At 40.2% G+C, this 17,360-nt stretch overlaps 1 protein-coding gene and 1 long non-coding RNA gene across 21 annotated transcripts in view; one reads left to right on the top strand and one right to left on the bottom strand.

The window, feature by feature from the left end:
* Nucleotides 1-3,417: 3,417 nt before the first annotated feature.
* ABI3BP (ABI family member 3 binding protein) overlaps nt 3,418-17,360 on the top strand; it is a 298,503-nt gene continuing 284,560 nt past the window's right edge. For 17 of the 18 annotated variants that reach the window (XM_055567955.1, XM_055567954.1, XM_055567951.1 and 14 more), the window contains exon 1: nt 6,761-6,921. In XM_055567955.1, coding sequence (XP_055423930.1) covers nt 6,843-6,921 — 79 coding nt within the window. In that variant the 5' untranslated portion in view covers nt 6,761-6,842. Of the gene's footprint in view, nt 3,515-6,760; nt 6,922-17,360 lie in introns of those variants that run through there. The other variant, XM_055567939.1, reaches the window with a different exon arrangement.
* On the bottom strand, nt 7,860-15,946 carry LOC129643462 (uncharacterized). Of its 3 annotated transcripts, none has more exons than XR_008710319.1 (4): nt 15,810-15,946; nt 15,558-15,674; nt 15,036-15,246; nt 7,860-8,091 (listed from the first exon to the last, which is right to left on the bottom strand). It is a non-coding gene; the product is annotated as an uncharacterized LOC129643462 (long non-coding RNA). The 3 variants fall into 3 exon arrangements; XR_008710318.1 differs by lacking the exon at nt 7,860-8,091 and adding an exon at nt 14,830-14,958 and having other exon boundaries at nt 15,554-15,674; XR_008710317.1 differs by lacking the exon at nt 7,860-8,091 and adding an exon at nt 14,830-14,958.

The following is a 17,360-nucleotide window of genomic DNA, read 5'->3' as shown; positions in this document are numbered from 1 at the left end:
CCTGTTCAGAGTCCCTTTTCTGGTTTACTGACTTATATTTCCCACTTAGCACTTGACTCCCTCAAGTGGGAGATATTTCCTTCACTTGCACAAGCCCAGCTCTGTACTCAGCACTTCCACAAAGAAAGCAGAATTTAGACAAAATAGGGAAGACAAACTTCACAACTTGGAGATGTATAGTTTAGGTCTTAAAGAACCATGTTTCCAGCTTAATAGAAAGAAAGAATTCTTTACAGTCTTTAATAAATACAAGTTGTTAATTTCTTCAGAGTTATGAAGCCAAAAGTCTAGAGTTAAAATTTAGACAGACTGAAGAATGATCTGCAAACATCATTTGGGCATTGAAAGGACAGCTCTTCCCTGTGCTATAAAAAACATTATAGAAAAGAACTTCATGCTTTGGTCAGATGTACCCCCACTGGAGCAGGATACTCCTCCAATTGGATCATGAGTCTCATTCAGTACAGTAATTACAGAAACATTGTCTGGGCTGAAACCATGGAACACTGGATTTCCTGTTTCAAATATGATCAAATAAAAATTATTTGTATTAGCATTTCTTAGAAGTCTACAGCATATCTTTACATTTTATTAGTTGTAGATCTGCTGCTGCTGCTGCTGCTGCTAAGTCGTCTCAGTCGTGTCCGACTTTGCGCGATCCCATAGACCGCAGCCCACCAGGCTCCGCCTTCCCTGGGATTCTCCAGACAAGAACCCTGGAGTGGGTTGCCATTTCCCTCTCCAATGCACGCAAGTGAAAAATGAAACTGAAGTCACCCAGCCGTGTCCGATTCCCAGCGACCCCATGGACTGCAGCCCACCAGGCTCCTCCATCCATGGGATCTTCCAGGCAAGAGTACTGGAATGGGGTGCCATTGCCTTCTCTGAGTTGTAGGTCTATACACCTTTAAAGATCTCCTAGCCTTGAGCATTATGTATGGAAGATTCAAAAGTGTGAATGGATGGGTAAAATGACCTCACAAATTTTATGTGCAAGATTTGAAAGATTGATGAGTTTTAGTGGAAGTCTCATTTGAAGTAATGGAATTAATGTTGAACACTTAAAAAGCCAAACATAAAACGCCTGAAAACTACCACACTTGTTTAGAGTAGTGTTCTGGGCATCCTCGTGCCTTTTACCCAGTTTCCCAAGAAGAAAATATAAATGAAGGACTGATGCTGTACAATCATTGTACCAGAATTCCATCAGGGCCCACTGTTGTGTAGAAAAGGAAAGCAGAGAACACATTCCCAGATTCCCACTTCACCTATTTTGGCACACCTTTTTTTTACATAACTCCTGTGTGTGGAGTTTGTTTATTACCTCACCTTGTGCCAGAAAAAAAAAAAGAAAACAACTTACAAAACCACGTAAATATTCTAACTAAAATAAGCAAGTAAAAAGGGTGTGGATAAAAAAAAATAAAGCCAGGGATGATGCCAAAATATGAGCACTGCAAAGACCTATATGTACTTGTGTGGGTGGGGGACACATTTGGCTCTGGTTAACAGTCTACACAAAAAGAGAACGATGTCACAAAATAATTGCAGCTGCTCAGGAAAAAACTGCATTTTCTTGACATAGAGAATAGAAGTTTTTCCACAGGGTTTTTCTGAAGAAGGTACTATATAATTTAATAAGTGGTGTCGGCAGCACTCTTACTATGCACAATAGTTTCATGGCTGATTCTTACTGGGAACCTGAATGAAGGAGATGGCACTATACCAAAGATTACCTAATAAAATATGGAGTGGGTCAATGCGCAAGTGAAAACTTGGGAAGGGTTAGGATCAGAGAAGGCAATGGCACCCCACTCCAGTACTCTTGCCTGGAAAATCCCATGGGTGGAGGAGCCTGGTAGCCTGCAGTCCATGGGGTCGCTAAGAGTTCGGCACGACTGAGCGACTTCACTTTCACTTTTCACTTTCATGCATTGGAGAAGGAAATGGCAACCCACTCCAGTGTTCTTGCCTGGAGAATCCCAGGGACGGGGGAGCCTGGTGGGCTGCCATCTATGGGGTCGCACAGAGTCAGACACGACTGAAGTGACTTAGCAGCAGCAGCAGGATCTTACCGTAGGTGCAAGCTAACACACACAGTTCACAGAGGCTGGTAGGAGACACAAGGATGCTGGGTCAAAAACAAAGCACAACTTATTTCCTCCAAGCAATAATCGTAGACTGAATATCAGCATTCGTGCTCATTCTAGGAGCCCCAGCTCCCACAGGGCCATACAGGGAGATACAGGCAACCTACACGTGCCAGGTTGTATTACAAGAAACGAACCCCAAGCTTCAGGAAACTGAGTCTTTGATGATAGGCAAGGAGCATATAGTCCTTTTGTCCCAGAGGGTAACATTACCTTTATTCTATGGGTCAGTAAACCAACTTCTCTCTTCCAGAGCTCTTTGTTATACCAATGTCATTGGAAAGATGAGCCTATTGAGAAGGCTAGAGCACAGGGACACAGTGCCTCATAGGACATCCAGAAATGTGAGGGACTCTGGAGAATTACCCCCTACAACTGTATCCTGCATTCCAAGTTGTAGTCTAACTTTCTCGGGCTTGATGTCTCTAAACTAAAGGGAGAAATGGATGGATTCTGCTTCATTGGATCCTTATGCATCTTAACATGTGGCATTCTTATCAGATTCTAGCCACTGAGTACAATGCTAAACAAAATAAGTATGATCTCCTGTCTTTGTAGAACAGAGAAAAAATACAAATATAGTTTATGTGGTTTTCCATAAGTTCTTCCTAAATGTTCTGTCAACAAGGATTTCTTGGTGATAAACTTTGTTAGAGCATTTTTAGGTTCACAGAAAAGTTGGGCAGAAGGTACTCGGATTTCCCAGAATACCTACACCCAGCTTCTGCTGCTGCTGCTGCTGCTAAGTCGCTTCAGTCGTGTCCGACTCTGTGCGACCCCATAGATGGCAGTCCACCAGGCGCCCCCGTCCATGGGATTCTCCAGGCAAGAACACTGGAGTGGGTTGCCATTTCCTTCTCCAATGCACGAAAGTGAAAAGTCAAAGTGAAGTTGCTCAGTCATGTCCGACTCTTAGCGACCCCATGGACTGCAGCCCACCAGGCTCCTCCATCCATGGGATTTTCCAGGCAAGAGTACTGGAGTGGGGTGCCATTGCCTTAAGAAACATACCACATACTCCTGGCCTACCCATTACCAACATCCTCCATCAGAGTTTGCTACCATTTGTTATAACTGATGAACCTCCAATAACATATTGTTCTCATTCAGAGCTCATATTTTACAGTAGGGTTCATTCTTGGTGTTGTATACTCTTACAGGCTTTGAATAAATACGTAAAACAAAAATTTTCATAGGTATTGGTGATAATCAATTTGATAATCTACATCTCACAAATAATAAATCTTCACATTTTTGTATTTCCAGAAAAATACAGACTCAAGGGCTCATGACACCTGGGAGACCTAATGAGTGTGTACAAATTATTCAACACTCATCATCTCCAATCTACCCATGGGCAGAAGGTAAGTTTTCCTTAAAAAGTGGTCTTACATGATATAGAGGTCTTACAGATATAGAGAACAAACTTGTGGACACAGCAGGGGAAGGAGAGGGTGGGCCGAGAGAGTAGCATGGAAACACAGGTTACCATATATAAAACACATAGCTAGAGGGAAGTTGTGGGGTTTCCCTGGTGGCTCAATGGTAAAGAATCCGCCTGCCAATGCAAGAGACATGGGTTCAAGTCCGGGTCGGGAAGATCCCCTGGAGAAGGAAATGGCAACTAACTCCACTATTCTCTCCTGGAAATCACATGGACAGAGGAGCCTGATGGGCTACAATCCATGGGGTCGCAAAAGAGTCGGACATGACTTAGCGACTAACAACACCAAAAGTGGAAAGTTGCTGTATAACACAGGGAGCTCAACCTGGTGCTCAGTGACAACCTAGAGGGGTGGGAAAGGGTGCGGGTGGGAGGGAGCTTCAGGAGTGAGGGAACGTGTATACTTATGGCTAATTCACATTGTTGTATGGCAAAAACCAACACAACATTGTAAAGTAATTATTCTCCAATTTTAAAAAAAGTAGCCTTAAATCCTCCAGTGGTTACACGACCACAGCCCTCATATTTTTCTCCTTGAGCATGACACTTGCAATGCTTCTGGAGTATCTGTCTACCTCATGTTTGGGTTGGGACTCGGACATGACGGAAAACTTTGTGTTTGTTGAAAAGGTAAAATGGCTTCTCTGACACGGTTGGTTTCTTCAGGGTCTGCCTCCTCCCAGACTTGAGGAGAGCTCTGTACTTTCTGTGTCTTCACTGAATGTTCCTTGTCCTACTTGGTATAGTCATGCTACCAACTTTTTCTGACAAAATACTGATCGGAGACTGACCTTTGTTTAATTAGCCCCCAGTCAGTTCCAATCTGCAAATAACAATTGCTAATGTAGGCCTGATTTAGCCTGCAGGCCAAGCAGACGCTGATGCTTGAATTCCATTACCTAACCCTCCAGGCCTGCCCCTCACAATGTTTTGAAGAACCAACCTTCTTTTCAATATTTCTGCTCTTTCTTACCTCCCTCAAAAAAACCTGTCATTTCCTGCTAGTACAGTGGCCTCCCTGGCTTAACCCGATGGCAATGGATATAGAAGCAGACTCAGCAATGCCAACTGGATGAGTGTCTAAACTGGGGTTTGAGAGAGCTGCCTATTCAAGTAAAAAATTAGAGACGAAAAAGACCTGTTAAATAATCCAACCCCCCTCCCCCTGTAGCTGGTGCCAGAGCATTCCTGTGCTGAAAGCTTAGCCCGGGCCAGCTCTAAATGACTTTAACAATGTGCCTTCTCATACTCTATTTGGAAGATGGGGCTGTCTCTTCAATTTTTCTTTTTTCTTTCAGTAGGTTTTTTGACTAGAATTTCATTGGACCACCATTATTCCATTTTCCTTTTACTGTTTTGGTTCAGCTACAGCAAACTTGTGAAATAAGCTGTTTTCAAAGGGTTGATATACATGTACTGGCAACATTTGAAGTACTTTATTAACCTGGTCACTCTAGCAATGCCTATATTTAGGGTCATGGGATGCAGAGGGAGAAGACACACCTGGGCTTTGGAGGGTGATGTACCTGGGTTAGAACCAGAGTTCTGCTTATTGGAGGGTGTACTATTGTCATTATTTTTGTTGTTTTCATTGATTATCATTTATTAAATTCTTCCTGTGAACCAGGCACTATGGTGTGCACGGTCCAAAAGTGCCGCCAGCAAACTTGTGAAATTGGTACTGTCATCTCCATTTTTCAATTTAAAGTTTAAGAATGAAGAGTAGAAGTTCTGGGGTTAAATTATCTGTTTAAAATGCCAGCTCTGGGACTTCTTCAGTGGTCCAGTGGTTAAGATGCTGTGCTTCGACTGCAGAGACTGCAGGTTTAATCCCTGCTCAGGGAACTAAGATCTCCCATGCCACATGGCCAAAAAGTAAAATAAATAAATAGGGCCCCGATTTAAAATATAAAATAAAATGCCAGTTTGATTGCTTGGGTGACCTTGGGCCTTTTACTTTACCTCTCTGAGTCCAGTTTCTCTGTCTATAAAATGGGGGTAATAGTGGCGCCTGTATCCTGGATTATTTTGAGGAATAAATATAAGTAAATGTGAATTGATCACATAAGTGCTGGGCACAGAGCAAGCCTATTAATGTAACCAATGTTGATGAGAAATTAAGATGTAGACATTTGTTCAAAGGCACATATCATCCTAGTTTATACCCAGTCAGTTTCACTCCAAAGCCCATCCAAATTGTTAACCATTAGAATACACGGATTTGGTCAGGATTGTTAACCTCCCTGGGGCTCAGTTTTTCTCATAGGTGAAATATAACTGGGATAATATAAGATCTTTTGTGTAATCAGTGTGAGGATTAAAATGTAAGAATGTAGGTAAAGACACTATTACAGAGCCTGTCCCAGAACTGGGGATCAACTAATGATAGTGATTCCTCTGTATCTCTGTATCTGTATATATACTCCGTATATATCTGTGTGTATATCTATGTATGCCTATGAATACCTGTGTAGCCAATGGCGTTCTCTCTTAAAAGTTTCTCATGATACTGGAACTTCAAAATGGTTCAGATTGAATTTTTGGAAATTTACTTTCATTTGAAAGAAGAATTGGGGCTTCCCTGCTGGCTCATACGGTAAAAAAAATCTGCCTGCAATGCAGGAGACCTGGGTTTAAACTCTGGGTCGGAAAGATCCCCTGGAGAAGGGAATGGCTACCCACTCCACTATTCTTGCCTGGAGAGTCCCATGGACAGAGGAGCCTGTTGGGCTATAGTCTCTGGGGTCACAAAGAACGGGACACAGTTAAGCAACTAAGACTCTTTTCTCTCTACACTAGATAATTAAAAACAGTTTTCTTCCTAATACAGTTTTATTTTATATTTTTAACATTCCAATGGTTTTAAGGATATCTTTTTTTATATATTTAAAAAGTTTATCACATGTTTCAAAAGTCCCCAAATACTTTTTCTCTCATAAATATATATTGACCATAATTCCAAGTTTTATATCATAGAGGGAAGAGAAGAGACAAACAGTTACAACCTAGCAGGAAATGTGATGATAGGTTTTTTGCTGTTATGCCTTTCTCTCTCTCTCTCTTTTTTTCTGGTGTGTGTGTGGGAAAGGGTGTGATGTCATTTTGTCTCCACCCCCTGTGAGTAAGCCCACGGCACAGCTAAGTACAGCCGCCCGCCTCTGTCACCAGGAGACAGTCCACTTAAATGCAGCTCCAGGGTTGCGGGACCCCCACCAGAATCACTACCCGTGTGAGGTGGCAAATGCAACATGCTCTCCAGCTTGGGGTGTCTACTTCTCTGTGGAAGTATTGCACTAGCTCTGGGAAATGCACAGAAATTGCCAAAAGGCAAGTAGCTCTGATGTTTTGTGTTTTCAAAATGATGTTTGAGATACTAGCTTTTAAATGTTGAGATTAAATGTGATCTGCTTTGACAGATGGGGGGATTTGAGTTCTTCTCAGACAGTCACAGTTCAAATGTGAAGAGAAGTAGCTTAAACTTTTGCTTTTCTCTCCCCCTCTTCTGCTATGTACTTTTCAGTTGCACCTCTTTATTGCAAAAAATGCAAACCAACTTCTTTCTGGCTTTAGCCGTGTTCACGGTAGCTTGAATGGTACAGTTGCCAATTACAGTACTTGTATATTGAATTGTATTGTATAGATGGGTATTGTAGTCTGTTGAAAAGACTTGTTTGGTGTTTTTATCCCTCAGAGACTAAACCAGTACTCGCTGAATGTTTGAAAGAAGCTAGTTGGAAACTAGAATCATTTTGTGTAAACCTCACACATACCTGTTAGCTTGGAGGCTAAAGGATTCTAGGCAGGGCACACCAGTGAAGGACAGTCATGAGCTACGATGTAGACACTTTTTCTCTGGTAGAGTTTGGAATAGGGTTTGATCCATTGGACATGACATCCCCCCTTTCCCTGGCTAAATTGTTCTCATTTTAGTGTTGGTATTCTATTTACAAATGTCATCAGAAGAAAAGGAAAATGTCTTAAATAGACATTAAAAACTACCTCTTGAGCCCATCACCACCAAAAGCAAAGGTTGCCTCTCTCCTGTCTTTGAACATAAATGTTGTTCTTTTTTTTTTTCTTTTTGTTCCTTTGCAGAGGCACTTCTCTAAGCCAACTCCAAGTCTGTGAAAACTTTTTATGGTTGCAGACTGCTGTAGTCAGCAGGATTAGGAAAAACAGGCTGGAATTTATCATACAGTTATGATGGAAAATATCAGAGACAATGCAGCTATGGGCTTGTCAAAACCCTGCTGTGCTCAGAGTTGGAAAGAGAGGTTGTTTAGGTCAGAATATCCAAAGATCCTGCTAGGTCCTCCCTCTGGCTGGTTTGCTCCCAGACCATCTTGTCCCAAGTGAAAATCATTCTCTCTTCAGTGTGTTAAGTGAAACTTGAATCCAGAGTGTGAAGGCTGAAGGGTTTGGCTTGTTGATATTTCACATGATGATGTAAAAAGCAATAAAAAAGGCTGAGTAAACCTTCTCGACTCTAAGATAATTCTGCAAAAATAAATAATAAAAGAATTAAGATGAAAATATACACTATTAGATATTTTTCTTCCATCAAGTTTTGTTTCTAGATCATTGTGAAAAGTGTTTAAATAAGTCAATCAGGAGCCTCAAGCATTCAGAATTAATTATTCCTACTGCTAAGATAGTTAACAAGGACTCACCATCTGAGAAAAGTCTGCAGATTTTCTCAGGCTTAATACCTACAGATGCTTTTATTTTACCTTGTACTTACTGTGTAGGGGTGATAGCCATGATTTTGTGACTGCAGACTTTTGCAAATTCCAAATGCTTTAATTTTCATGTTGCAATCACTAGATACAAATCTCTTGACACAATCTTCCTTTATTTGTTATGGTAAAAAGAAAATTGTTAAAAATAGCCACAAGATAAATGTCTTGCCCATTGTACTTTAATCTGAAGAATTTTCATCCAGGTTTATTTCATAATTAAAAAAAATCCATAGACTAGTAATTTGAAAAAACTATCAAATTAATATAAAATAAATGGCAAGTCTCCTTGTCACTAATGCTATGTTTTGTCTTTATCACCGAAGCTGCTGAGGGTCTTTCATTTAGAGGAAGTCACCTCTCTCAAACTGCATTCCCGGAATAGGAGTATTGTCCTCAGAAGGGGTTTGGGGCAGGCATCTGCTCCCCATCAGTAACTTGGGGACCATTCATGCTTTTTCTGTTCTGGGGGAGTCACAGCAGATTTTAGAACTTGACAGGTTCTGAAAATTTCTCTGTGAGGAAAACTGTCCCACTTTTTCAACTGATTGTTTCCCAAACTCATTTGACTAAGAATCTTTCTTCTAGTGGAATAGTTATAATATTTTGTCAGGGGCTTAACTTTCACATTTGAGGAAGAACAGAACTAAATAAGAAAAAAAGATAATTTTTTTTCCTTTTCTTTTTGCCTTCCTATTTTAAAGTTAATTAAATATCATTTGTCATTTATGAAGAGGATAGAATTTTGAAGCTAGAAAAGATGACAGTGATCACCTAGGCTAGGGTTCCCAGATATTTGGATTCGTGGACTTGTAAAAATAAATATATATTTTAAATATCAGGATTTTATTATAATGGACATACTTGAAAGCTAGCCATTTTCAACAGATTTATAAAAGAAATGATTTTATACAAATAAGCCCATTGTTTTTATTTTTTTCATTTCACTACAGACTGATGAAAGCTTCATCATAGGCCAATAATTGGGAACCACGGACCAGTATAACCATTTTATAAATGAAGATACCCAAAGGCAGGGAGATTTAGTAGTTTTCCCACACTGATAGCAGAAACAGAACCGGATCCCAGGTTCCTGACTGAGAAATCTATGTTTGGCCCTGTTTCGCTCCAGATTTTAGGAGCTATATTCTGCAATGGAAATGTGAATGCTGTCCTTCCCTTGAGTAAGAGGGTTTCTTATAAAGATTTTAAACATTATCTTAATCTTCACATGTGTAGAACATGTCTGCTGGGTGTGTGTGGGGGGGGGGCATATAGTTGATAAATATAGCTGGCTATTTATAGGAAAAAACTATTTTTTAAATAAGAGATCACTTGTTACATGACTTAGGCCTATTTACATACATAACCACATTCTTTGTTATAGAAAATAGGATACTGGAAGAATATTTCTTACTTTTTGAAAACTTAAAATAAAGTTGGAGACTATTATTAATGGAGTAGGAAAATGGCAACCCATTCCAGTGTTCTTTCCTGGAAAATTCTATGGGCAGAGGAGCCTGGCAGGCTACAGTCCATGGGGTAGTAAAAAGCCGGACACAGCTGAGCATACATACTTACATACATTATTAGCAGACCTCTTCTCCTCTCTACCCCTTGATGACTATGTTCTTTGGCAAATCATTTATTTACCTTTGCTAAGCATGTCTTATCACCTGTAAAATGGGATTAATGATAACTATCTTACAGTATTTTAGGAATCAATGAGCTAAGAGTTGCAAAACTTTCAGTAAAGGGTCTGACATATAACAGGCATTCAAAAAATTGTCTATTGGGTTGCATAAAAGTAGATCAATACTGAAAAAAATACACACACCAAATAATATGTGCTCTGTGACCAAAGTGACACACATCTGGAAGGGTAGCAAATGTTCTTGGTGAAAGGTGGGGCAAGGGAGTTGTGTTGCTCTGCAAGGCAATGAGAGAAGGACTCTACTGTTTTTCAGCCTGGACTTCCTCAACCCAATGTTTGATTGTCAAGTTCAAACATTGCTTTTCTCTATGGAAAGCTGCACCTTCACCTTAGGATCAACTTTTCTGTGGGGACTGGGGAAGCCTCACACAACCTCCAGGAAAGATCCTCCTGAACTTGTGTTTCAGGAGGAGGTTTAGACCGTAACACCCAGGCCTTGAAGAAGAATTCCCACATTGTTTGACACCCTTGAAAGCCCCTGTGTTGCAGATACCTCTAGGATACTTTATTCTTGGCACCATAAAACTTTTCTTTTCCCCCTGGCATACAGGCAAAAATAAAAACCACAGAGAACAATATGCAATGATGGGAGCCAAGAAAAGCTTATAATGGGACATGTGAGGCTTGACATACCTCTTTGCAGAAACTCCTGTGTTTGGAAGATTGCAATCAGTCAGAAGGCAAAGACTACTACTTCTAGCTAACTTGATCAGTCCTCTTGACACAGGTGTGAGGAAAACCAGAGAGGAACATTTCAGATACACATGTGATCACATGGTCCAAGGGTGTGAGGTCATGACTTGGGTGTGACTCTTGGCTCGTGCAAAGGGAAGAAAGAGGCAGCCTTTGGTCTCAGGTTCTTACCCAATAAGATAGATATCTCTGACTCCAAGGTGAAAAAAATCAGGGCAGATGATGATAATAATAACTCTCACAGCTATCAACAACTCATCTCTGTTATTGTAGATAACATTATTTGAGCTCATATCGTTTGTGGTAATTTATGGCTACGTTTTTTTTAATGTGGAAAACTAACTAAAAGCTTGATGTTTCCCTATACAGCAGGTACTTTATTACTCTCAGTTTACAGAGCATAAAATTTTGTCTCAGAGTGTTTGCCCAAAGTCACTCGGCAAGCAAGTGGCAGACTGTGTCTTTAATTTCTATGTAACATCAGCTTCCTGTTCTACATAAAAATGTGTTCATTTGTTCAAGTAACAAACTGTATTCCATGTATATGCAAAGCACTGAGGTAGGAAGACAGGGCATGATACCTGTCTTCCTAATCAGCTGAAGGAGAAGACAGGGATGTAAAAGAATAATTATGCTACAGAGAGAGCATCCTCTGATTTGGCTGAAGCACAAAGAAACTTGAAAATAACCAGGAAGGACCCAGTCCAGACTGGAGGGGCCAAACATTATGAGAAGATAAGGCACCTAAGCAGAAAGCTGGAAGATAACATACGTTGGGGCAAGGAGGAGAAGAGTGGAGGGGTAGCTGCATGGCCAGAGCCTAGGCCACCCCCAGGGGCCACAACTCAGCAGGGATTAATACTCAGAGGGGAAGCCAAGACTAAGTTGACTTAGGACACGACTGTGTTTTCCTTCTCTCTGTCTGTCTTGACTCCCCAAGATCGATTACAAAGCAGAAGTGGCAGGTTGTCTTTGGAGAAGAGGGTCTTATGTTTTATTCTAAATTTTGCCAACTACTCACTTGAGGTAACAGCTCTCACTTTCCAAGGAGCTCTCCCAACTTCACTTTGATGAAACAAGAATGTGTCACTCCAATGACTCAGTCCATTTCTGCAGAGGGTCCTTGATACCTGTAAGGACCCAGGGAGGGTCTTTTCCATCTTAGAACAAGGAATTTTGGAGGAGAATGATGTGCAAAGGCAAGGAATTCTGGTGGATGGATTCTGCTTTTATCAGAGTAGTATACATTTATGTATTGGAGAAGGCAATGGCACCCCACTCCAGTACTCTTGTCTGGAAAATCCCATGGATGGAGGAGCCTAGTAGGTTGCAGTCCATGGGGTCGCTAAGAGTCGGACATGACTGAGCGACTTCACTTTCACTTTTCACTTTCATGCACTGGAGAAGGAAATGGCAACCCACTCCAGTGTTCTTGCCTGGAGAATCCCAGGGACGGGGGAGCCTGGTGGGCTGCGGTCTATGGGGTCGCACAGAGTCGGACACGACTGAAGTGACTTAGCGGCATGTATTGGTGAGACTCTATTAAAGAGTACATTGGAAAAATATAGTTCTGCTAGAAGAAAACAAGTTTGAAAACAACAGGGGAATTATTTTAGCATCTTCCACAATTCTGAAGTTTCTTGGCAGTTGTATTGATTTGTTTGTCTGTTCAAGCGCTGCCTACTAGGTAAAACGGATTGAGATCCAGCCCCTGTGATAAAAGAAACTTGTATTTGAAATGTAAAAATTGATCAAGTATAATTTTTCTTTGATGATAAGAGTATCATGTTGAGAATCCAGTGCTTAAAAATAAGGTTCCTCTCGGCTTCAGGGCTTCCCAGGTGATGCAGTGGTATAGAATCTGCCTGCCGATGCAGGAGATGTGGGTTCGATCCCTGGGTTGGGAAGATACCCTGGAGGAGGAAATGACAACCTACTCCTGTATTCTTGCTGGAGAATCCCAGGAACAAATGAGCCTGGCGGGCTACAGTCCATTGGGTCCCAAAGAGTCGGACACAACTGAGCACGCATACTATGCATGCTGCTAATTACACATTCACTAGTTTTGTTTTATAGACTGCTATATCAGGCTATAAAATACTAACTAGGAATTTTAGTCTCTCTCTGTCTGTCAAAAGTTAATGAGGTACAGGGTAGTACTTGAGAATAGACAAATTCTTTAATAATTGTATTATAGAAAAGACAGTTAAATGCTTTTAAAGGTTAATGTGAGCTAAGACAAAAGTGAGGTGTCTAATGAAGGGAGGGCCATTAGGAAATGTGACAAACTATTCTGCATCGTCATCCTCAGAAAGACTTCCCTTTTGCCTGATTTGCTGATTGTGATTTATAAAAGCAAGTATAAAAGAAAGGGAGGATACTGAAAGCAAACAGATGAACTTAATAAAACTGATCTAAAAATAAATGTAAAATTTAAAAATTAACAGGATAATCTAATGAGACATTACTAGAATAATAAAAAAAAATAGTATCAGCCAAAGAATGAGCATGCTAAAATAAAAAAAACAATGTTTTAAATACATATTCTATTAGAATCCCATTTAAAGAATATGATAACAACCATGTTACTGTGTATCAGGCATGCTGTTTAACGCTCAGTGTTTATATACACAGTCTCATTTTATCCTCACACCTGTGAAATATATTATTCCCATTTCACAGATTAGGAACTAAACCTAAAGAGAATGTTAGTTATTGATTATCGCACAATAAATTACTACAAACTTAGCAGCTTAAAACATCACACATCTAAAACAATTTTTATTTATTTATTTATTTATGGCTGTGCTGGGTCTTCATTGCTGCAGGGGCTTTTCTCTAGGTGTGAGGAGCAAGGGTTACTCTCAAGTTGCAGTGTGTGGGATTCTCATTGCAATGGCTTCTTTTGCTACAGAGCATGGACTCGAGGGCAGTAGTTGCTAATACTGAAAAGTTGCTGCATGTGGGCTCAGTAATTGTGGCTCCCAAGCTTCAGAGTCCAGGCATAGTAGCTCAGCCGCATATGGGATCTTCCCGGACCCGGGATCAAAGCCGTCTCCTGCATTGGCAGGCTGATTTTTTTTTTACCACTGAACCACCAGGGAAGCCCCATCACACATTTTTGTTTCACAGTGTCTGTGGGTTAGGAGTCTGAGTCTGGCTTAGCTGGGTCCTCCCTTCAAAATCTTTCACAGGATTGCAACAAAGGTGTCAGCCAAGCTCAGGTCTCATCTAAAGGCTCAACTGCAAAAGGATTAACTTTCAAGTTCTTGTGGCTATTGGTAGAATTCAGTTCTCTGAGGATCATTGGTTTGAGGACCTCATTTCCATACTGACTGTTGGCCACAGGTTACCTCTGACCTTTGCCACATGGGCTTCTCTGTAATGGCTGTTGCTTCATCAAGGTGTACAATCCCAGATGTGTCTGCAGGCAGGATGTAGATTACAATCCTATGCAGCTTAATCATGGAGGCAGCAGCCCACCTTTGCTATATTCTAAAGGATAGAGGCAGCTTCCTGGTGCTGTCACACAAGACCATTACAGAGTAACAGGAGATGGGAATTATTGGGGGTTATGTTAGAGTCTACCTATCACAAAATAGCCAATGACTGCTTGAAGTCACACAGCTAGTAAATGATACGGTGGAACAATGAATATGCTCTGCTTAGTGGCTCAGTTGTGTCTGATTCTTTGCGACCCCATGGACTATAGCCCACCAGGCTCCTCTGCCAATGGGGATTCTCCAGGCAAGGATACTAAGTGGGTTGCCATGCCCTCCTCCAGAGGATCTTCCCATCCCAGGGATAGAACTAGGGTCTTCTGCATTGCAGGCGGATTCTTTACCAGCTGAGCTACCAGAGAAGCCAATGAATACAGGGAATCTAACTGCAGAAAATAACACTGGTTTGAGCATTAACACCCCATCTACTTTTCACAGAGTTCAGTCTTTAGTGGCAAATGCCCAGCAGGCAAACTGCCAATTTGTCTGCCTCTATGGTTGGAGTTGTAGGGAATCTCTGAGAACTGAGATAAATATCTTACTAGTCAAAGACTCAAGGTAACTATTCAACACTCAATATGGACCATGTTTTCTATATACAAGAGACCAGTTAGTGCCTAGATTCCTCAAGTGTGGCCAGTCCCATGAAGAGCAGTATGCAAAGTAAATGTCCCCCAGATAGAAGCTTTGCTTTCCTTATAAGACTCAGATGCCATCATCCCTTAAAAAGAGAAAACATAAGACAAAATGAAAATTTTCTTTGACAAAACGTACAGATATTCAGCAATTAATACTTACGAAGTTGAAACAGTCTTCATAAAATGTACTTCTGAAACATCACTGAGTGGCTTTTCTAGTAAATGGAGGAGTTGTTATAAGGTCGAATGAAACTTTTGTTTGGAGGATGAAAGTATACTCTGGCAGTGGATGAGATGGAGACAACTGGATAAACTAAAATAGCTTCTTTCAGATCCTTTTTGGTATGAATAAAACAATTCTTCCATATGTGCTAGGAAACAAAACACAAAATGTAGGTTATGCACAAAATATATTCTTAGCATGGCACCCAGACTATGTAGAATGTTAATACTAGAATACCCTGTTGAGTAGGGCTTCCCCTGTAGCTCAGTCAATAAAGAATCTGCCTGCAGTGCAGAAGACCTGGGTTCGATCTGAGTTGGGAAGATCCCCTGGAGAAGGAAATGGCAACCCACTCCAGTATCTTTGCCTGGAAAATCTCATGGACAGAGGAGCCTGGTGGGCTGCAGTCCATGGGGTCACAAAGGGTCGGGCATGACTGAGCGACTAACACTTACTTACTCTGTTGAGTATTTCCATAGTCCACAGTCTCTTCTTGTGTTGAGATGGTCCCAAAGTCCTGGGAGGTACATGATAAGACAGGCAAACTTCAAGGTCTCAGCCTTCTTTGTAAAAGTTCTGTGGACAGTAAGACTGAATCAGGACTTACTCCACTGCTCATAATTTTAGCTTATGTTCCCCACCAAGAACCTTCCACAGTGAGATTTTGATGCTGGATTGTAGTTTCCCTGCTCTAACAAAAGCCTGACTTACATTTTCAGTGATTTCAGTAGACATTTGGGAGCCTTAAAGCTAGCCTGAGATTTTTAGACCTCTTTGAAGAATTCTGAAAAGGAGGTGGGAGATGTGATGCCTTCACAGAAGTTTCTTATTGTTCTCCAATCAAGGACTATACATCTAAAGCCCATACACTAGAAAATCAGACCAAATCACCCACTCCAAGGATCTTTTGGTCAGATTAGAGTTAACTGAAGGGAAAAATGAGGTCTAATTTAAGCTTCACCTATGATACAGAAACTCAGTATTTTCTTTTAGAATATATTTAGCTATTAGTATAACCATGATAGCATCTTTCCTCAGCAGTTGTAAACTTGCATATTATAATAACAAAAATATCAGTATTATTCTACTCCCCTACTCAATTACAATTTAATTGTCATGGGGTGGGAAAGAGAAAAAAATTCTTCAGGTGATTTTAATGTAGCCAGAGTTGAGGACCACTGTCTACAGGTTTTGAAAATCTGTATGTGTGAGTGATAAATCTTTCTGGATGAGTGTAGGATAAAATTTAAAAGTTGCAAGTGAATTATTTTGTTATTTAAGTTGTAACTCCAACTTAAGGGCAATTTTTATCTTGTGCTACTTTGTTCCTGGATTTTGAAGCATTATTTGGAAAAATTTTAAAACTTCCTTTTCAGGCCAAATAAGAAAATGTTTAAAATTAAGGTTAACATTTGTTTTTGGTGTTAGATCATAAGTTCAAATGTCTACTTTTACAAAATCTCAGGGCTAGCTCTGAGAAGCTACGGTTGACTACATTTTTCAGGACTGGACTTACATTTGTTTATTCTGTCATTCAGTTAACTTTAAAAAAATCATCACATTAGGATTATTGGCATATACGCACAGTGGAATACTACTCAACCATTAAAAGGATGAACTTTTGCCATCTGCAGCAACATGGACCAACTTAGAGGACATTATACTAAGTGAAATAAGTCAGACAAAGACAAACACTAGATAATATTTATGTGTAAAATCTAAAAAATACAAAAAACTAGTGAATATCACAAAAAAGAAGCAGACTTATACACAGAGAACAGACTAGTGGTTACCAGTAGGAAGAGGGGGAGGAGTGTATTTAAATATGTAAGTGAATATTTTTATTTAAAAAATGACATTAAAAAGAAATAACATTTTAAAAAGGAAACAAAACAATTATCATATTAGGATTATAAGAATGATTTAGATGTTTCGTGCCTTCAGGAGTTTGAAATTAGTTCTAATTGAAATACAAGTTGGCCACACAAAGGTAATTTTCTTTTATATGAACCTGTTAGTGTCTTAATTCTTTTTCCTTACATAACAGCCAAACTTGCAGAAGTTAAGCTATCCCACTGTGTTGCCATGTACTTGTTTTAAGTGATATGTATGCACATAAAGAAGAAAAAATGAATTCATATAATATATTAAGGATAACAAAGTACCCTATGATTCCAGTCAATGCAAAATATGAGTTAAGACAACATTCAGTAAACAGAGTATGTGAATTGCCTTTGGATATTGTTCCTTGAATTTTGCATG

This window comes from Bubalus kerabau, chromosome 2 (assembly GCF_029407905.1).
Source record: "Bubalus kerabau isolate K-KA32 ecotype Philippines breed swamp buffalo chromosome 2, PCC_UOA_SB_1v2, whole genome shotgun sequence".
Lineage (NCBI taxonomy): Eukaryota > Metazoa > Chordata > Mammalia > Artiodactyla > Bovidae > Bubalus > Bubalus kerabau.
Note: the sequence above shows the minus strand (reverse complement) of the source record. Positions and strands in the feature narration are given on the sequence as shown.